Source organism: Colias eurytheme, chromosome 24 (assembly GCF_061535395.1).
Source record: "Colias eurytheme isolate Ceu_HAF_F1 chromosome 24, ilColEury1 Martin Lab GWU primary, whole genome shotgun sequence".
Taxonomy (NCBI): domain Eukaryota; kingdom Metazoa; phylum Arthropoda; class Insecta; order Lepidoptera; family Pieridae; genus Colias; species Colias eurytheme.
In genome coordinates this window covers 5664943-5688346 of record NC_143003.1, presented here as the reverse complement: position 1 = coordinate 5688346, position 23404 = coordinate 5664943, and the positions used below count along the sequence as shown (strand labels likewise).

The 23404-nt window shown below is 32.7% G+C and overlaps 1 protein-coding gene across 1 annotated transcript in view; it reads right to left on the bottom strand.

The window, feature by feature from the left end:
- The window catches only part of FoxP (forkhead box transcription factor P), an 86703-nt gene extending 65799 nt beyond the window's left edge, over window positions 1-20904 (bottom strand). Inside the window, exons 1-2 of the mRNA XM_090115897.1 lie at window positions 20021-20904; window positions 564-760 (exon numbers count right to left, since the gene is read on the bottom strand). Coding sequence (XP_089972023.1) covers window positions 564-611 — 48 coding nt within the window. The 5' untranslated portion in view covers window positions 612-760; window positions 20021-20904. The remainder of the gene's footprint in view (window positions 1-563; window positions 761-20020) is intronic.
- Between the last annotated feature and the right edge of the window lie 2500 nt (window positions 20905-23404).

The following is a 23404-nucleotide window of genomic DNA, read 5'->3' as shown; positions in this document are numbered from 1 at the left end:
TTTTTAAACACTAGCTCCGCTCCTGTTGTTCTTAGCTTGATAGGCTTCCTCGATAAATGGGCTATCTAACACCCAAAGAATTTTTCAAATCGGACCAGTAGTTCCTGAGATTAGCCCATTCAAACAAATAAACTCTTCAGCTTTATAATATTAGTATAGAATAATTCCTTAATAAATTTATAGAGCACTTTCAATATCTTTATTTAATATTAAAAATATCCTTCATCCCAAATACCAATATTGTTAACATTGGTGCTAAGTTAAAAATATGTTTTTCCACAAAAAATCGCAAGCTCATCAATATAGATCGCAAGTCATTGAATTTTTCTTCATTGAAACAGCTTCCTCCTTTGAAGGATGAGTTTTTTGTATAAAAGGCCTTAGAATAAAGCTATTATTAATCGTGTTAAATGTTGAAAATAAAACGGCCTTTATTAGTAATCGATTAATTATTACGTGATAGTAGAAAAAAATAATATTTTGCGAGATATTGGCAGTAAAAATATAAATTATTAGATAAAAATCTTCTTTCGAATTAGTTAGAGGTACTAAATTTCACTCACCGTTTCATCTATTTTATGATTATCGTCTTCATCTCGCTGGAGACACATCCAGATATCACAAATAATATGAATCACTACAGAACAATGGTCAATATAAAATAGTAAAAGTCAGTGACCACAAACGGCACCCAGCGGCACACCTTGGTCGTTCTCTTGAAATGACTGAAGCGATACGGATCCAATGTTTTGAATACAATCTGTAACAGAACAGAAAAACAATAATAAACTCGACTGCCAGTGGCAATAGCTTTAAGTATGTTAAGTAAGGGTTACGATGAGAGCCACACACTCGAACGCTTGACGAACATCGACCTTAAGCTTTCAGACATAAGAACACGTTTGCCCCAGACATTGAAAACAGATGGTGGATGCTTACATTTTTTAATAGAATCCTAGATAATTTTAATGTTTGTCTAAACATATACTTTATTATTATTGACGTTTGAAATAGTAATGGAGTCGGGACGCTTATGGGATAAAACAACGAGTTTAAGCTATACACCGTAGCTGGCACATGCTTACAAATAAAGTATTTTTAAATAATATCACGGAAAGATCGTATGACGCAAATAAACATAAATTATGTGAATTGTATTGACTGTTGGAGACAACATCACGAACAGATTATTGTAGATATTAGATTTAGCACGTTCGTTCACCTTTAGTTCTGTTTCTTGTGAATATTTTAGCACATTTGCCAATTAATTGTAGGGAAAAATGAGAAGCATGTTTAATTATGCTCACGTTAACATGCATAAAAGATATAGGCATGAAAATGGTATAACTGTGTACTGCGATATGTACGTGTGCAATTCAGAATTATAAATTGAGTGTGTATTTGATTATCAATAGATACGATAGATGATTATATTAATTCAACTTGTTTATTACCTAGTATTAGTTATATTAATATCTACTATCGAAGATAAAGCCTACTTCAGTGTACAAACTTCAGCATAGTTTGTAATATTTTATATTATAATCAAATTCTTAATCTTCAATCTCATACTAAATCTACATGAACACTTAGTCTCTTTTGTTCAAACACAAAACATCTGCTCTTGCTCCAGTTTTTAATTCGCCAAGAATAAACTCAAATTAACAAACACCTTTGCAAATAAGTCGGCAATTTGTGTAGGTCTCATAAATTCTCATAAATTAGTCCCCCCAATTTTCTTAACTATTCCAAGTCAATCAAACATAATATTTAATTGCGTTTAATGTAATTTATGTGTCAACGCGGAAACACGAAGCGTTGTATAAATAAATTTGCATTTCGCGAAGGTCACAGCTATTTATTGCGATTATTTAAATAATCAAATTCGTAAAGCGGTCAAAGGACGAATTCTTTGCCGCCTTACACGTGTTTTCATGTCTGTCTGTGCGGATAACCTTGATTGAAAGATAGGAGGTATGAATCGCGATAAACGCGTTTTCAAACCGTAATTCGTAATTTATGTAATTACAATTTGATTGTTATCTGTCTTGTCACAGTTTACGGACATAATATTTTGTCGGGATGATATAATATAGCTAAGAATTGATCCGCTTTCTGCATAGTTATTGACGTTTTACCACAGATAATTTAGGTAATACACTATACTTGTTGTACCTACTGTACCTATTGTAGGTAGAAATATCATTGGTAAAACAATAGTGTTTAAATATTAAATTATAAATATATAAACAAAAATTGCAATATTCGATTGAAGTAGAGAAAAATGGATCGTAATACGATATTGCAAACATGACACAGCTCAACCAAACACCTAAATTGTTATTGTAACAACGAAACATAACCCCCAACAGAAGTGACCTTGCATTACAAGCGTTATAACACGTCGGTATACAAGTTATTTACATAAACATATTTTTAATGGTAAGCCTTTTGACTGTTTCTAAACAATGATTAATACCAGTTTAAATAAAACGTTTATTTTTAAGTCTAAACAGTTTCGAGTTTCGACTCCTATGTTTTTATGCGGACAATTTCTATGCTTTGATAGCTTAGACTTTAGAGCATTAAACCAACATGCTCTAAGTTTGATAGTGTACTCAGTCGATGCAATTTCCACTTTCGCCTCTCGCCTTTTTTTCCCCTCTTCAGTTTTATTAAAAAAAAATCTAGGTACATTTCCATTTTTCAAGATTCCACCATTTACATTCAGCCAAGTCCTACTTATAGCTAAGTCTTAGAGTTAATAGACAGTAGACACGCATACAGAAAATACGGAACAAAAATATTTTTAAAAGGTGAGTTTTGAGTCGAATTTTGCAAAACCACGTCCCGAATTTTAACAGACATATCGGCGTCTATAACTTATTAGAGTAGAGGTGTGGTCATACTATAATGATAATTGGGGTTCCAGTTTTAATTTTTTTATTGCCTAAACCACAGCCTTAAATAGACCTGCGATGATTTATATACATATTATAATAATATTAGATTTCCGCCCGCGGCTTCGCCCGCGTTTTCAAAGGAAAACCCGCATAGTTCTCGTTCCCGTGGGATTTCCGGGATAAAACCTATTCTATGTGTTAATCCAAGTTACCCTCTATATGTGTGCTAAATTTCATTGTATTCGGTTCAGTAGTATTTGCGTGAAAGAGTAACAAACACACACACATCCTCACAAACTTTCGCATTTGTTATTAGTGTAGGATAGGATAGGATTACTCAGTATCATAAAAAAGCAAAGAAAGAAATATCGGCGATAATAAGAGCCTGATATTGTACAAAGCCAATACAAAGCGTTTATACACTATCGATTTTATCGGACAAACCACATAAAACCGGCGACCATAAAAATCAAAATTGACAATCACGCCATCTATGCCGCCTCTAATGAACTGCTAAGCATTCTCGAATCGCAGAACATGCCTGCCATCTATGACACACACCATGAATCTTTGTTGTTTTTTTTAACGTCACGCCTGTTGCATAGCCGGCCGATTGTTTACACAACACAAAAGACCCCTGTTTGTTTTTCGCTATACGTTTCCTGGTTTGTTTTGTGTGAACTTGTTTTAATGTGTGCGTGTGTTTTCACAGCCGCCTATGTGTTTAAGCATTGTACACAAAGTGTTGTTTGCACGTTTCGAGCCGGTAATAAATTTTGTCTTGTACCTAGTTATTTTATGTGGTTATAACAGCTGAAGATCCATTATGAGTCGTTTGAACTACATAGTATTGTTAAAACGTTTGTTGTCTCATATATTTAAATGTATTGACAGAAAACCTATATCTTAAATTATTATGGACGTGCTATAGTCAACTATTCAGATGTTTATCTTTGAAATATAAATAACGTTGTTATCATAGAAACAACATTTATATTTAGATTTTTAAAAATGCTAATTTTGTGCTGAGTCATTATCGTCCACATTACCATAAAGTGTTTTTAAATCAGCTATAGATTGTTTATTTCTTATGTTACATTTTATGTTACATATCTTAGATACAATATAATTATAGATACGTTCCGTCATAGTTGGTAATATCATAATATGTAACACAATCAACAATTTGTAAAAATTAATAAATGTCATCAACTCATCAACATTCCTCTCATTTTGTTTCATAAAATTTATTTTTATGTTCTAATTTAAATTGTAGACAATTATTTTATTTACCTTCTTTGTCTTTTTAGAATCTGAAATAAAAAGGTATTTGCCACTTTTCTTCCCCGACGTTTCAATCAGCTCCTTTCCAAAAAGTTGTAAAACTGTTCTTCATCTCATCTATGGTTATTGGTTTGGCAATGGTGCCATATAATATAGGTAATTTAATAAATTATACCTATAATTGAGAGGCAAACAAAATAAATTAAAATTACCTACTTAAAAAATATTAAACACGTGGAATGAGATCAAACGAAATTACAAACAAGCTTATTGTTATAAAAATATAAAAAAAAGCCGATAAATTGATTGTTTATTTAAAAAATAACATCTTATCAACATTTATGTAATTGTAAATATTCGCAAACGAATAAACATAATTTGCGATAAGGAAAAAATTGGTCAAGTACGTTGTGAGATAAATTTGAGGGTAAGTCATTGGAAAACCGGAAATATGCCGATCTTTTGAAATCATATGCTAATAAATCTGGTTAGAACCGGTTTCCGAACGTTTGATTGGTCGTTGATGGATGGAATAAAATGGGCTTGACAATAAGACAGTTAAATATGTGGTCTAAATTAATTTTACGCAATTTTAAATTTCATATGCAAATTCTCATACATACCTATAATGATAATTGCATTATTTGGCGCATGTTAAGAAATTTCTAAAGTTTATATTATGTGGTAAATTTATATTGCGTTAGTCTTTATGTGTAGGTACACAAAATTGAAATAAATGAAGTCCGAACAATTAGATATCTATATCCTTGTAGATATTCAACTTTTAATTGCTTGTCATTTGATTTTCATTCAAAGTCAATAATATTATCTATAGACAAAAGTATTCATAAGAATATTTCATTCAATACTAGTGGACTAGTGGTTACTGGTTGCAGATATCAATTATTACCTACAAACCAATTCACAAACTTACTTTACCTCTCCAATCTCCACACTGGTATACCTACTTACCTAGAACTATAAACAAACTGAAAGTTGAAACCTTACACTTTTTTGTATTACTTATCCATTTTCTAAAATAGAATGAACGTATTTGTGCCGAAAGTACCCTAAATTCTAAAAATAAACTAAATTGTACATAAAATAAGAACAGGAATTAATAAGAAAGTCTTTAGTTTTTTTTTAATTTTCCTCAATACAATATATTGAGAAAATCTTAACTTATCTATCTTTTATTTTAAAATGATATTATTTACTCAACATTAAATTAAATGTTTACAGGAAAACCTCATAATAAGTTATCTGTAATTTAAACAAACACTCCACTTATATTTAATTATATAGATTATAGACTACAAGCCCGCAAAGGACAAAAATATGGGTCAAATGAACCACCATGGGACATATCTAGAACGATAGCAGAGCAAAAAATAATAAGATTCATCACTATGCCGTCACTTGTAAGCTGTCCAACTGAGTGCAGATGAGAATTGAAAAGTACAGGTAGACTCGGTAAATTTTGGTCATATATTTTTGTACGGCATTCTTAACCATCGATAGATCCATTAAAAATAATAAGAAACCGCTCAGTGCCGTACAAAAATGGTGGTCCACCAAGTCGGAATTTTTATTTAATTTCCGAGAGTTACCGGGGGTAAATTTGGTCATTTGACCATGTACGGCATCTGTGTCATACTATTGCTATACTGCTCTTAATCCATTATTCCGCAACGCCGTACAAAAATCATGGGGACAAGGGGAAAAAATCGAGAGTTGCAATCCCCTCTCTTTCCCCACTCCAGGGGGTCATTTGACTAAGTACGGCTTCGGTTCCAAAACATTATCTAGCACTCAAAAGTACTATTAAAAGCAATGCCGTCAAAAAATAATTGTTCTTTTAAATGTATACCAATAATCATCTTAATTTCATCGAATTCTTTATATAAAGAGCTGTAAGGTCATTTGACCCTGTACGGGAACTTTTTTTTTAACATGATATTGTAAAATTCAATTGTTGTATAGTATTGCCGTTCAAAGGAAACCGTTCTAAAAAAAGTTATAGAGAAATGCAAAACCAGAAATTTTGTTAAAGTTTAAACATCGTAGATTAATGAAATATAATAGTTTTCTACACTTTATCCGTTGTTTTAAATAGTATTAACATAGATAAATTAGGAAAAAACGATGCCGTACATTTTTGTGCAGACCACATCTTTTAGGCTGATGAAAGCGACGAAAGCTACAATTTTAAGGGTGCTTTATGGCCATTTGATACAGTACGGCATTAACATATTCTTACCCAACTACGGCAAAGCAAAAGGAGGGTTATGGTTGTTTACAGGTCATGTATGTATGTTCATCTATTCCCTCGTAACTTCTAAACTACTTATCAGAATTCGACAAATGACATATCATTAGAAGCGTCTGAATTGTTCACTGGATAACCAGCGACCAGCTAGCTAAAGGCTATATGGGGTTTCACAAAATCTAATGTGGCGCCCTCTAGCGGACAAAACATACAGAGTAAAAAAATAAAGTTAAGATAAATATGCAGTGTTTGGTATCATTTGTAAGCGCTTTACTTGTACATTTTGAATATGTATATATTACTAGCATTTGCTTGTGACTTTACCTGTATTTATGGACTGATTGCATATAATTCACATCTTTTCGTTCATAGCTTTTTTATTAGTTCATCAATTTAACGGAGTCCATTCCACCTGACTCCGACTTTCCAAGGTGATAATTAACCACCTCGAGCTTCTTAATATTAATGTATATTTATATTTTATTATAAAAATATAAAGCAAACATTTCGTTATATGGATTTTTTTCTTTTTCAGATTTTTCCCCTTTGAACCAACGAAAATGTACGGCACATGAAAAAATATTATCTATGCATAAAATACTTTAAAAATAAATTTATTTCGTGTTGTGTCAAATGACCCCGTGGAGTGGGGAAAGAGAGGGGATTGCAACTCTCGATTTTTTCCCCTTGTCCCCATGATTTTTGTACGGCGTTGCGGAATAATGGATTAAGAGCAGTATAGCAATAGTATGACACAGATGCCGTACATGGTCAAATGACCAAATTTACCCCCGGTAACTCTCGGAAATTAAATAAAAATTCCGACTTGGTGGACCACCATTTTTGTACGGCACTGAGCGGTTTCTTATTATTTTTAATGGATCTATCGATGGTTAAGAATGCCGTACAAAAATATATGACCAAAATTTACCGAGTCTAACTGTACTTTTCAATTCTCATCTGCACTCAGTTGGACAGCTTACAAGTGACGGCATAGTGATGAATCTTATTATTTTTTGCTCTGCTATCGTTCTAGATATGTCCCATGGTGGTTCATTTGACCCATATTTTTGTCCTATGCGGGCTTGTAGTCTATTATACATGTAACATGAATCTATTTTTTATCAATACCTACTACGATATAAGTAACACCAATTATTTAACTTAGATACTTCAGTATACTTAGTGTGCTATAAATTATATAGTCTAGAACTAGTATGTTATACATATAACAAGAAAATTTAATAGTGCACTAACTTTTGCCTTCGGTTTTTCTCAACATAACTTTATCGTCCGATAACTTATCGGCGATAAGTAGTCCGACTAGTCGTTCATTACCTTTAAATTTAGATATTTAACCTCCTCGCTCGGCTCCTCGAAATGAATAACAATAAGGATTAAGGAGCCCATGTTTCTTATACGTGGACGAAACACTCTAATATATGAGAAACATCTAATGTATGAGTAGATAACGAATAATATCACAAATATTCTAGCTGCTAATGCTATGCCCCGCGGTTCTACCCGCATTGCTCCGATCCTAGTGGTCTAAGAGTGATGGCATATAGCCTATAGCCTTCCTCGATAAATGGTCTAATTACCACTGAATCGTTTCTTAAAATCAGACAGCAGTTCTGATATTGGCGTTTCAGTTTCATATTATAAGTAAGGTTGGGTCGCCTAAGATCGGATGTGACATAAGATCGGATGCATGGAATAACTCGCAAACTAGGCAATATTCTCTACTGCTACCAACACTACTAGATCCGCCATTTTGTTCTGCCCCTCTCTTCACTCTGCGGCTGGCCAGCGACCAGACGGGACGTGTACACAGGTGATTCAGCAGAAAAGGTGTATTTTGTGGCGAAAATCGTCGATCCGATCTTACCTACAAAATTTTGATGGCTCATTTTGGAGAGTACTTTCATTGAAATAATGTAATTAATTATTTTGGGGCAGAATTAGCGAATCCTCTTTCCATCTGTATACTTTGATTACGCCTAGGACGTTCACAACCCAAGATCCGATCTTCCCTCCCAATGCCGAAGATCGGACCGAAGTTTAGCTCTTGACTGCGCCTTATGCAATAATGCGCAATAATTATTAACTTTTAATATATTTAACTATCCAATGACGCTATGACTATCAGACCTTAGGTACATTTTCATTATTTAGTCCTAGAACACGGAGGATAAAAGTTTGAGAAACTTAATTAGGATGAGGAGGGAAGACCGGACTAAAAAAACGCAATAAAAAAAAAACTTCTTTGTCAAATTTTTTGAGGAATTTCCTGACTCAATCATTGATGCTCAATGTATGGACGTAAGTCCGGATGTTTTCCTAATGTTAACATTATTATTAAACGCATAGAAGTGAAGATACTACATAGTCCGATCTTCGGCCGAACTGTTATTTTCTTCACTATGGTAAGTCGAAAAAAGTCTGCTTTTTAGGCTCTAAATTTGCTTAGATAGATAGCATCTACGCAAACCAAAAAATTAGGGGTTAAACAATATTTTTTTGTCATCAATTTACAGTTGACCGCAGCCTGGGGAATGTAGCCAAATGCAAATCCACAGCGCAAGTACAAAGAAGTTTTTAAACTACATATTGTGTACAAAGCAAGCAATTATTTACCACTTATGCAATTATCTTGCGAAACAAAACAATGGACTATGGGAAAAATGCTCGCCTTTCCTAACCCGATATACATTCACACATGAAATAGCACGAAAACACTAATAAATGCACACAATGCTTGCTGTTTGTGTTTTTGTTTTTTATGGTAATTGTAGGCTATACTTAGTGGGTATTATATTATCTGTGCTGTGTGTTGCTTAATAAAGTAATACAATTGGTAGATTATATCTATACTTGGACAGTTTTCAATTCTGTTCAAAACGCTTAGGTATATTAGCTTCAGTCTTCACCTGTATGTGTGTAACCGACACCTTTTGATTCGAATTTGAACCACCAAAACGGACAGATTTAATCCAAACTATGTACACGTATCACTATCACTGAACGGTGACAATACGATAATTTTATAAAATACCCTGAATAATAAAATATTTCGTAACATTCTGCAAATTGAATAAGGATAAAACAACACAGTGACAATTGTATATGTTTGTCAGTAACTAGATCATACTAGATTGGGAACAAAACTTGAAAAGCTAGTCTGCACCATATCCTTCTACTATTTCATAATAATATATTCGCTTCATTTATATTTATATGCTAAGTTGTATATTATTTCAAAAATAGTTAACTATAAATTACAAAAATATTAATTACATAATATATTCGTAACCTATACTACTAATACTAATAGTATAAAGCTCAACAGTTTGTCTGTTTGTTTGCTTGCTTGAACACGATAATTGCAAGGACCACGAGTTGGTTTGAAAAAAAATTCACTGTTAGATAGTCCATTTATCGAGGAAGGCTATAGCATCACGCTAAGAGCGGAAGTTAGAACAATGCGGGTAAAACCGCGGGGCACAGCTGGTCAATATGATAAAATAGGAAATTTCAAATGTTTAGTCACACTTACATAAACAAGGTAAAACTAAGTTAATTCAGTCAACATTTTTCAGGTCCATTGGACCTTCATTGAAAAACCCTTTCCAAAAATACTTCAGTAGTAAATACTAAAGTTATTCGTATGTAGGTTAATAAACATAGGTCCAATATCAGTGATAGATAAAACAAAATGTTTATATTCGCCGATACGTAAACTATGACGTAAATCGTTTATCTTATATCGTTAAATGATAGAACTAAAAAAATATCGCATTTTTTTATAACTCTTGCATGCACATACTCTTAATTGCTTTGATTTTTATCTTTTGTTACAACAAATAATCTTTACTAATCTTGTTAGACTACATTTTTATTTGTGTGGAGATATTTATTGTTGTTTATCACCGAGCATTTTGGGCAGACGTTTGCAATAAAATTCACAGAATGTAAATTAAAGTTGATTAAATTTATTCAAAAGGCGAAGCAAAACCGCGGGCTAGAAACAAGCTTACAGATTTATCATGTTACATCTTTCCCATGGTACAAGAGTAATTAAATAGAGTGCAGTCCAACTCGCACTTGGCCGGGAAAAGATGTTGAAATTTGTGAACTTTATCTGATATTTACGGTCCATTATAAAAACCCTGGGTTTTAATTAAATGTCATATGACCTTGACTCCGGTCGATAGTTCAGTGGAGAAAGTAATGTCAAGTATTTGTCCCTGACCGTTGAGTTGAGAGGTCGCAGGTTCGACACCAAAATTGAAATGTCAAAAAGTTATATCGCGTGTGACGTCATCACTTCCGTATACTTACAATGATCTGTCAATGCCTTGAATATGGTGATTTTTTGTAGAGAATCGATAAAAATTATTTTTAAATATCTATATATAGTTCTTAAATACTACTTATGTACTACCACACTTATTTTTTCTAGGTAGATAATATCTATACATGATCAGTGATCACACTGAGACCCTTTGGACACATCAATTAAAAGGCAATATTAAGATTATGATTAACTCATATTATACTAAGTATTCCTTAAGGTACTGCAAACAAAAAAATACGCACTTTTCTTTCGGGATTGAACCATTCCATATTGCTCCAAGATCACTCTTCGTAACAATAGGTACATACACATGGTAACACGTCGAAAAATATGAAGACGTCGAAAACCTATTTACCCAACGAATTATTACATTTTTTAAGTCAATTTAGAAATGGCTGTACACGTGCCGCCAATGTTTAGGATACATAACGAGGTCGGAAGTGTTGTTGATAGCCATTTATTTAGAATTCGAGGTTACAACATTATTTAGGTTGTATTGTTTTATCAGTACCAAGGCGCAATTTCGTGCTGAAACCGCGTATATGCTTGATTTGCAGATGGAACGTAAGGATAGTTGGTTAGTTATTTGTAAGGATGGATTGTGTGTGTTTGTATGTTTATGTTGGATGTATCTGTGAATTGAAGACGTATATAAATCGTGCAACAAAATTTTCTTTTTGCTAGGTAGGTATGTGAACACATATGCGCGAGTCTAGATAATATTTTAATAAGCTTATTATGAAACGACTAATTCTTCAAGTAGATAATTCATTAATTGAAAAACGTAATACAGGAGCACACTTTTAAGTAAGTCCTTATTTCAATACATTTAATATAAAAGTAAAGTCAGTCACAAATCACAATGTATTAAGATCATAATATTATATCAATAATCAAGTTTTATCACGAAATTTTGATATGACCTAGATACCTAGAAAAAAAATGTTGTGTGGTTTTATGAAACCACGGTAAAAGTGAAACTGTTCGAACGGTTCTGAACACTGCTTTGTGTAGCGCATGTCGGGTGACGGTCGGCTGCCGAGTAGGTATACCTACTCGGCAGCCGCGATACACGCGACATGCGCTACACAGACCAAAAAGTTTGAGACGATGTAATAAAAGTTTCACTTTAAAATTCCTAAACCTAAAAATATAATTAAAAACTAAGCACTTAGCAACAACCCATAAACACTGGCCCAGTTGACAGCTCTTATTCCCTTATTACTATCACCTGGCACCGTCGGATCTGATCTTCGCACATATACTACAAAAATGTTTGTTGTATATTTTTGCAAGGCTCACGATAACGCTATCGCACGCCTACACGCGTACACACGCACACATGGATCTTGTGTTTTTTATGCAGAGAAATTCATAGACGTAGAAATTTTTTGAACATTTTCTAAAATTGGTGTAATATATTTTCGCATGTTAAGTAGGTACATACCTACTTTAACAGCTAACAGGTGTTCTTAAAAATCGACGTAAATATGAATTTTACATCACTATCAGAAATGATAGTGTAAAGACTTGTATGACTTGCTTGATATTGCTTCCCTCAAGTGGGCGCCACCATATTTTCGCCCGGGGTGTCACTGTCAGTGGCTCTTACGCCAGCACTGTTTCTATGCTACTATAGCTTCCTATAAAAATAAAAAATGCATACATAATTCAAACCTTATCTTATATTATTACTTAGGTACTACCTACCTACTAATCTTTATATACCTTAACCTATGCACATAATATATTCTGTTTCACACATTGATTTTCTATGAATAAGGCAATGATCAGTTTCTTTTACTGCTAAATCAATTTATTTTTTCGTCTACACTGGGAAGCGACTTACTTATCTGTACTAATATTATAAAGAGGAAAGGTTTGTAATTATTTATGTATGTATGTATGTATGGTTTTCACGCATATACTACTGGACCGATTTTGATGAAATTTGGCACAGACAATCTTTAGACCCTGAGAAAGAACATAGGCTACTTTTTATTGCGAAATATGTACCACGGGCGAAGCCGGGTGGACCGCTAGTATAAAATATTCGTGATCGGTTGACCTTGACCCTTATAGTACATAATTATTAATATACCCTTTATAACCGATTTTAATCAAAGGAGGAGGTACTCAATAAGACTGTATTTTTATTACAGGTGACCAAGCACAGAAAAACAAGGCATTAATCCTGCTCAAAGATTCAGTTGTGAAATAAAAACAATCTTATTGTAGGTATAAAAATGAATCGCAAAATGTGTTCAGTAAGCGCATAACTCGAGAACGGCTGAACCGATTTCGATAATTCTTTTTTTATTATATTCCTTGAAGTACGAGGATGGTTTTTATGTAGAGAAAACGTAAATATGTACCACGGGCGAAGCCGGGGCGGACCGCTAGTATTCTATAAAAACAATCAAACATTATATTTACAGGACATTTATTACTTTGCATGGATGTATAAAATTTCACATATATGACAAAATAACTAACAATATCTACAAAAGAAGATTTTCGTAACTCTAACCTTCAGCCTTACCTTCAGCGGTCGGTTCCTACTGAATTGATATTAATTATTATAATTATTTTGTGTATCAACTTGCGTAGCACGTCGATTTTTGTCTATAAAATCTATTTTTATACATTTACGCATAAATTTGACAAACAGGTGAACTAAAATAGACGATTTTAGAAAATTTACCTACAAATGGCATCTATTTTTAGAAAAAATAAACCAATTTGTAACGCTCGTCAAGTCCTAAGTGTGGTTTATTGCAGAAAAAAAACCACTAAAAATTCGAGTATCGTGCAACTACTTGAATATTCAATTTGTGATTAAAATGTTAACGATAAAATTAAAGCACAATTAATTAATTATGCTTTAACATATTTGTTCGAATAAATCGTTATTCTGCACTATAAAGAAATCTTCATCAAAAACATAACATAACATATATTTATTTTCGAATTTTGAATCGAATTCATGAGTAAATTTTCTAATGAAGAAAGTTCTACACATATACACCATAGAAATTTAGGCAGTTACTGTAATTTATTTATAGCATTACATCTAAAAGTAATTAATAAATCTATTATTATTTTTTATAATAATATATAGTGATCTATCAACGCACAGCCCAAACCACTGGACGTATCGGGCTGAAATTTGGCATGCAGGTAGAAGTTAGGACGTAGGCATCCGCTAAGAAAGGATTTCCCGAAATTCTTGTGAGAACGGGGAATAACGGGGATGCACGTACAAAGTCGTGGGCGGCAGCTAGTATTATATAAATTATATTTTAGCAGGATGCGATTAAAAATTAAAATATAGGCCTTCCGTATTCCGGAAACTGACTAATCCCCAGAATATGTAGCATAAAATAAACTTAGAAGTAAAATTGTCAAACTTGCATTGTGTATGAATATAGTTAGGTACCTAATACTTCTTTTCATATTAATAATCAGAATAGAGCTAAAAATATTCGAGTCAAAGCTGGCCCATAGCAATAGGTAATGGCCCATAGAGATCAAATGACTAAGTAGGTACCTAATAATAGGTATCATAATAATAATTATAACAAGCTGTAATTTAACATAAAAAATAAACCTTGTATTTGTATTATTATGAAATAACTTTAGATGTAACTTGTAAGTTTTTTAAGGTAGAAACAACTTAAATGTAAATCTTGGCGGGATTAAAAGTATGTAATTGTTATTTTTTATAGAATTTATGCATAATTGTCTAGACGGATGGCTGCGACCAGCGACTTACATTTATATTCTATTAAAATAGTTTCTAAATTAATTTATTCATTTGTACATCCAGTTACACCAACTGTAAATCTTAACTAATATAAAATAAACCGAATTTGTTGCTTACTCGTAAAAATTTGATTACTTACTAGATCTACTGTAACTTGACCCCTGTTACAAAGAAATATCCATACATGAGAGAGATCTTTTAAAACTAGTCACACATTCTTAAAAGGAAAACGAGGGCGCGCCGCTATTTAACAAATAATATCGATTGTACTTGTGTAATCTGTAAAACAAATATCTTAGATAATAAGGAATTTGAGACGAATTCTCTTGTCCAAACATTAATTAAAATAAACAAATCTCGCTAGTCACGGTGATTTGAGGAAAATACAGAGTTGAGACTTGAGTGTGAGGTTCCGTGATTATAGATGTATTTCACTAATTACCTTTAAAAGCATTTTTAATTTTAATTTTAAATCAAACAAGCTTATTACTGTCAACTGACAACTGTGCTACGAGAATCATAATCCCGAAAAACTTACATACAAATTACAATAACCATGGTTAGTGGTTTGTTTGTTTGAACGCGCTAATCTCAGGAACTACTGGTCCGATTTTAAAAATTATTTCGGTGTTAGATAACCCACAGATAGCCCATTTATCGAGGAATTCTACATTATCACGCTAAGACCAACAGGAGCGGAGCACTGGGGGTTAAACTGCGAGGCACAGCTGCAGTTATACATATTTCATAGTAGCTGCGCTCCGCGGTTTCACCCGCGTGGCTCCGCTCCTTTTGGTCTTAACTCTTAGCGTAATGATATAATATTATAGCCTATAGCCTTCCACGATGAATGGGCTATCTAACAGTGAAAGAATTTTTCAAATCGGACCAGTAGTTCCTATTGTACGTAAATAATATAACCCTAAAATCTTTTATTTACTATTTACAACTTATCATAACTCAATGGTTTACCTTGAGGTCGTTGGAAACCGAAATTATTTGGATTTTCCATTTACATTCGCTTATTATTGATACGAGTTATTTTTGAGTCATTATTTACTCATATCTCGATGATATTATTAAGTTTAAGAATTATGACAATAATTATTAAATGTCACAAACGTACCTACTTATAACTTTATAAACATTTTGAAAATAAATGAATAACAATTTTTAAAGTAAACATTTTAATGTAGTGTACATAAGTATATACACATAAGGAACGCGATGGTAATTAACAAATGAGCAAATTAGGTAACCAAACATTAAACTTACCTATACTATATTTTTCAACTTTTACCGCGCAATCATACAAGTTCATAAAAACTTCTTTAAGCAAGTAAATGCGTAGTTTAAAATTGATAAAATATACATATAAGTATGTTCAATATTATGGCATATTTTGTATAGGTACTCTCGTTTGCCCTCTACCTATGAATAGTTCAATAATTTTTGTCGAAAACATCACTTAGGTATCTATAGTTTTTTTTTAAGACAGAGATAGTAAAATCATAAAATGTCTTTTCAAACAAATAATAATATATTATTAATCATAAAAATTATGTATTCTACCAGATTCTACCTAATGCTATCTGTTATAAAAAAAACACTTTATTTTTAACATAATCAGCCGACTGAAGTCAAATTAAGAACAACCTTCCTTTTAAAAGTACCTACCTACAGTGAAATATTTTTTATTATGTAAAAAATTAAAAAATAAATAATATTATTACCTAAATTATACGAATATATTCATATTTTAAATGCCTTTAAAGAGCAATGCACTGTCAGTTAAATAAATAATTAATATTATTGTAACTGAAGTTTTTTAAGTTCACTTAATTATTCTTACAATGCCTAAGTTAAAATATTTAATTAGAATAAGAATAGCGAGATTAGATTTTATTACTAGGATATTTTCCTCAATCATACATAATATGCGTATCTATTTAAATTTTTATGTTACATAAAAAAGTTTATACATTTTTTGTATTTTTAATTGCTTTTGCTTTTTTTTAATCTCCTTGCAGATTTTGTAAATTATAATTTATTTATTTAAAAACCTGTATATTATTTTTATATCTTTGACACCTTATAAATCGAAAATATTATAATATGAAGATATTTTTATTGATGTAGTCGTACTATGTTAAAAAAAGGCAATCTCGTCAGTGCAAGCGAAATAGAAAACATAAATAGAATACATAGGTAGGTAATCATTAATTACTCCTATTGTATTTTACCTACTCCTATGTTTTAAATAAAATATTTTCTTTGTTGTTGAATATAGAATTACTTTCTCGAAACAACTCTTGAAGAGCCATGGCCAAGGGGTATACTCCCTTATTTTGATTCTAACCCTCTGTTTATCTAAGCATTGTTTATAGTAAGATTAATGTACTGATTCATAGATTATAGATTTGTATCTATAGTATAGATATTCAAAGAATTAAAGGTTTTTTAGAATCTATAAATACTGCCTAAGATACTGCCATTCACGACCATCTGCACCATACTGAAGAAATTAAAAAAAAACATTTTGTCATTTTTCACGATAAGCTTTTGAATCGCTATTAAAATAGAAAGCACAGATATTCCGTAAAAATATAGGAAATGAAAGCTAAGCAAGCAAAGCAAAGGAAGCATTTTCGGCACTAGTAGTGTTTTCCAAAAAAACACTACTAATTGTTGAACACCTACCTACAGTCTAACTGTGAATAGCCACATATTACTTAACCACAGAGTATGTTCTGTTAGTTATAGTAGTGGTTATAGCGTTATAGTAAGGTTATAGTCTGTGGTATCATCGCTGTCAAATTAGGCGGGAATTCTGGTCAGTTTTGTGCTGTGGTTTTGTGCGCATACAAAAATGTCAATTCAATAGAGAGGACCCGCGACCTCTTCTCTAAGCAGCTCGACTTAAAAAAGTGCATTTTTAACTTTTAACCGATTTCACAAAAAAAAATCTTGGTACCTATGTATCGAAGTACTTTTTAAATTGATTGATACCTGAATAAAGTATATATATTTCTATTGATAATCTTTTAAAAATAATAATATATCATACGAAACACGTTTTTATACATATTTATTCGTTGATGGCTTATTTTGATACATAATAAATAATTCAACATTTTTTTTTAAGACTTGGCCTTCATTAATTGTAAATTTGCCAGTTAAGTTTGCAAATATAGCCTATTTGTGTAAAAATAGTTTCTGATCAAAAAATTGTTTCAGCCAATTGAAATTGTTTTTCCTAGCCTACACAAAACCTGTTATGTCGCAAATTTATATCTTCTCAATAATAATTTATGGATATATTTATCATTAGGTATTTATCTAAAAGTCTAAAAATAAAAACACAATAACAGGTGAGGTCATGAACAATGAACAAAGTTAATTTTTGACAAGATAAACAAAATGCTTTAAATACCAAACGTGTTATTCAAATTTAATTAAGCTGGTTCATACTATTGATACTACAGCGAAGGGTTTTTTATAAACCATATTTTACTAATATAGTCGTATAGGTATTATAATTTATATCTCTACTAGCTTTCCGACCGCGGCTTCGCCCGCTTTGTCTAAAACATAATAAATTATAATATATTAAAACCTTCCTCTTGAATCACTCTATCTTTTAAAAAAATCCGCATCAAAATCCGTTGCTTAGTTTTAAAAATTTAAGCATACATCCCTATGTCCCTACATAGGGACAGAGAAAGCGACTTTGTTTTATAGTGGTTTTATCAAGTTTTATAGGTACTATGTAGTTGATACCTACATCTAATCTTCTTCTTATATATAAAAATGAATCGCAAAATGTGTTGGTAAGCGCATAACTCGAGAACGGCTGAACCGATTTCGATAATTCTTTTTTTATTATATTCCTTGAAGTACTAGGATGGTTTTTATGTAGAGAAAACGTAAACATGTACCACGGGCGAAGCCGGGGCGGACCGCTAGTAAAAAATAAAAATGAAAGAACAAATCAATTCAATTCAATCTAATTTGAAACCATAATATGACTAGGTATATTTTCCACATTACTTCCTTTAAGTCTAACTTTTAATTAGTTTTTAAATACTTTTTAGTTTTGGATGATGGATAATGAAACAATTCGTTTCAAATAAATTTAATGGTTTAAACTTTAATGTAAAGAAATTCAATTATTTTTTAATTATTTAACGCTAATGAAGCCTCTATTATTTTTAATACTACCTGTATACATTTTTATATAATACTAGCGGCCCGCCCCGGCTTCGCCCGTGGTACATATTTCGCAATAAAAAGTGGCCTATGTCCTTATCAAAATATCTCTATAGGTACCAAATTTCATGCAAATTGGTTCAGTAGTTAAGGCGTGATTGAGTAACAGACGGACAGACAGAGTTACTTTCGCATTTATAATATTAGTATGGATTTCGTATAAAACGTAAAATATGTATTTTTTTATTTGTTAATAAATAATAATTATTGATTATACAGGTAACCTTCACTTTTCCGTGCTTTTAAATAAATTCACCTCTAGTTTTTGATTACTTCAGAATATCCAAAGTAGATACATAATAGGTAGGTATGAATCCCTTCTAATATTTTAAATGCGAAAGTAACTGTCTGTCTGTCTATCTGTTACGCTTTACCTTTCAACCGATTTTGATGAAATTTGGCACAGACAATCTTTAGACCCCGAGAAAGAACATAGGCTATCTTTTATCAAAACACCACGCGGTCGAAGCCACGGGCGGAAGCTAGTGTATATAGCTAAACCAACTAGGTAAGTACCTACCTATGTATTCATTATATACTTATCCTTATCTTTATGCTTTGTAGATATTATACCTACCTATAGTCAGAACCTACACGTGAATTCTTTTTTATAAGTTACCAACCAACAAATTAAAAAAAAGTCGGTTCACATAATAGGAAATTAATGAATAAAATTAATGAAAATTAATGAATCAACAATAAATTAGATACCCATTTTATCACATATTTATCTACACGTGTATTTAGTATTTACATACCTACTAGCTAGTTAGTTACAGGAAAATCTATCAAAAATATTTTATTATATTTCGTGTTTACATAATACATTCGCATTCTTATGTTAAAAACCGATACCTAATAGATAAATGGGAATGATATAATTTGTTCGTAAATAATTTACGTGGCGTACACGTAGTTACTATTCCATATAAGAAACATATTAAAAAGTCAACTCATCAAACCTCGCCTAAATGCATGACAAGTGACTCCCTCCTCATGTCCCCTCTTAAACAAAGTGACAATAACTCCATACACACATACACATATTATTTGTACACCCATACATGCAAAGAACCGGCTAGGTATTCGGTTTCCCGCCACCGGCGCGAACACGCACACTAAACACAACGAACAAACAATACAAACACTAACACAAGTAAATTTAAACTCACCTCAAAATAAATCCATTAGAAAACACACTTGTTCAAACAACTAGCGCTTAGCCTCGAAAACGCGTTAAAAAAACACTCGCGGCATTTCATGTATGCTCAACACTTTTCAAAATTTCGTCCCGCTTCCAGCCCCGCGCTCCCGCCGGTGTTTTCAAAATCGGAACTTTTGAATCTTTCGCGCCAATTGTCGTCGACCAAAAAGTATTTAATCTATCTCTCTATATAATCTTATTTAACTTTATCTCTGTAACTGGGTCTGTAGGTGAACAAACTCAATGTTCGCAATTTTTTTACGCACCGAATCGCTTCCGCAAACGCGATTCAATCAAATACTAGAACGAAACAGAGGCCCCAACACAATTATTAACACACGTTGAGTTAAAAATAAACTATGATTAACTGCCATTAAGATTCGCGGAGACACGAGAGCCGGGCGCGTAAAAAAATATATTGTGATTGAATAAATAAAAATCGCGGGATTGTTGCTATTTTCGCCGCGACAAGCGGTTACGAATTACGATATGAATAATTAGCGAGCGAACATAGCGCAGTTGTCGTTTCATAAACCGTGCGCGTTAAAACTGAGTCGAAAGGCTCGGCCCGTGGTAGAGCATAGCGCCGAATAAAATAAACAACAATATACCTAAATACGCGACGGGCGCGGCCGCGTGTGCGTGCGCGTCTGTGTGTGCGTGTGTAAACAAGGGGCGACCCGGCTTGCATGACATCCCGACAATCAGCAACCACTTACTTCCTTTTTTTAATTGTCAGTGTCCAGCGCGTCTTGAAATTAATAGTCATAAGACATATGACGCTAAATTATGCATTTACTTCGCAAAAAGAATACGACTTGTGTTATTCACAGCTATATTATGTTTCAATTGCTTCTTCAATGGCAGCGTGAGTTAATTGTTATTTGTTATGCTACAGTTTTCCGTAATACTTTCTGAATTGTGTGAATAATAGATTACATATACATATTTAAATTAACCATGGACAAGAAATCAATTAAGGTATATATGTGATGTTATTGAATTAGTGATGTTTCCAATATACCTAATTAGTAATTACTTTAGTTTAGTTTTTTATTTATTTCGGGAAATAATTCATTGATGTAGCCATTACCTTAATAATACGACGATTCAGGTACTATTTACATTATTTTTGATAAGTAAATCACTTTATAGCTCTTGAACATTTTTTTACGTAAAAACAATTTTCCAGTTTTCAAAAATTACAACTCATACAAAATATTAAGTTCAAATTATATCGCATCTTAACTAATAATCCACATTCATAACATAAAAATTATATACTTATTACCACACACTATCCAATACAGCCCAATCCTCCCGCGAGAATAAACATATGACGTCACCGGCGAGTAAACAAACAAACAAACACATGCGCGCTCATGTTTCCTTAATACAATTATTATTAAACGTACTGTTTGATTATTTCGAACGCGACCGCCGAGCGGGACACACGTCCTATGCTTTTTATGACCAATAAATAATAATCAATGCATACTAAGGCACCCGTTACACGCTCAATCCAGATCACGATCCAAGTCAGGTGACGGATTGACGAATCTTTATGTGGATCGTCGCGACATTAGATGGTCAATCCAGATCATATCAGTCCACTGTTCGACATTGTCAAATGCACACGCATTCACAACCACTAAATGGATCTGAATAAGAACAAAGCTTGTGCAGCAATAATTATTAGTCCATTGAAATGTTTTTCAGGCCTAATCTTGCGTTTTTAGAGGACGCAATTTTATTTTTTTTATATGTAGGGGGGTCAGTGTGAAGCTAAAACCAAGTTTGTGGGGTCGCCACCCTTGTCCCACGACCGCCATCTTGAAAATAGCGGTTGAAATGGTTTTTACGATATATCTCTTAAACTATTTATCCGATAAAAAAAAATGTTAACATTATTTGTTGCAAATTAAATTCTCTACAACTTTGGTCCAGTAAGTTTTTGTTGTAGAACTATAAATAAAAAAGTTATAAGCGAAAATGTTCATTAATTAGACTTATTTATATTTTTCAATAAAACTTTTTTTATCATTTTACGAAGAAATGATAAAGACCATTTTTGTAGATTATTTTTCGAGGAACAACTTTTATTTACAACATTTTTTAGCTGCAAAGCTAGCCAGCACTTGTGGCCGGGCCGGAATATCGTCGTTATTGTCGTCCGACTCCATCGCGCTCCGAACGCAGACTGACGTAATTTGACAGCATGTTACATTACACGATCAATCTGGATCTCGATCAAAGGATCGAGATCGTTGATTTCAAAAAATCTAGATATTTTCTGATCAGATTTTACGATCCGTCAATCAAATACATTACACAGTCAATCTGGATTGAGATCAATGATCATGATCAAGGATCACATTCTAGATTGAGCGTGTAACGGGTGCCTAAAAACTATTAACTAATCATATGCATAGTATTAAATAAAAATCATTTCTGTATCAATACAAGTATATCATTTTTAGTATACTCTTGTCGTTACAAATCTATTTTAAACATAATATGAATGAAGAAAAGCAATTGCAAGTAGGTACCTATATTATGTTCGTTTAACATACTAACTATGCTTTTCACTATCTATACTAATATTATAAAGCTGAAGAGTTTGTTTGTTTGTTTGAACGCGCTAATCTTATATATAAAATTCCCGTGTCACAATGTTAGTTACCATACAGCATACTCCTCCAAAACGGCTGGACCGATTCTCATGAAATTTTGCTGTGCATATCGGGTAAGTCTGAGAATCGGCCAACATCTATTTTTTATATGTACCACAAGACCACGGGCGAAGCCGGGGCGGACCGCTAGTAATATATATAATCGTTAATACTGGACTTTTTGAAGATTACTTATCTTTGTTTTTATCCTGGTCAATCTGAACAGTGTCGGGATGAACAACTAGTCTAATTATCCCGTTTAAAAGTTTCAAACTAATTAAAAATTGATTTTGATAAGGCAAACAACTATTTTGTTATGTTATCTAGCTTTTCACAATGCTCACACATTCTCACCATACATTTTCCTGGTTTCTCGTATCAACGCTTTCTTATAGTTACATAATAAAGCCGTGTACTCACGTACCTGCCACAGGGGCAATATTAGAACAACCTCGTTTGCACGGCAGTCGGAGCAATTTCAGCTGTTCTCTAAAGCCGGCTACTCACGTACCTGCAGTAGGGGCAATATTGGAATTGCACCATTAATTGAATGTGAAGATTTTGAGAACGTCTAAAATTGCCACAACCGCGGTGTAACCGAGATTGTTCCAATATTGCCCCTGCGGCATGTAGGTGAGTACTGAGTAGCCGTCTTAAATTGCCCCTGCTTGACTATACAC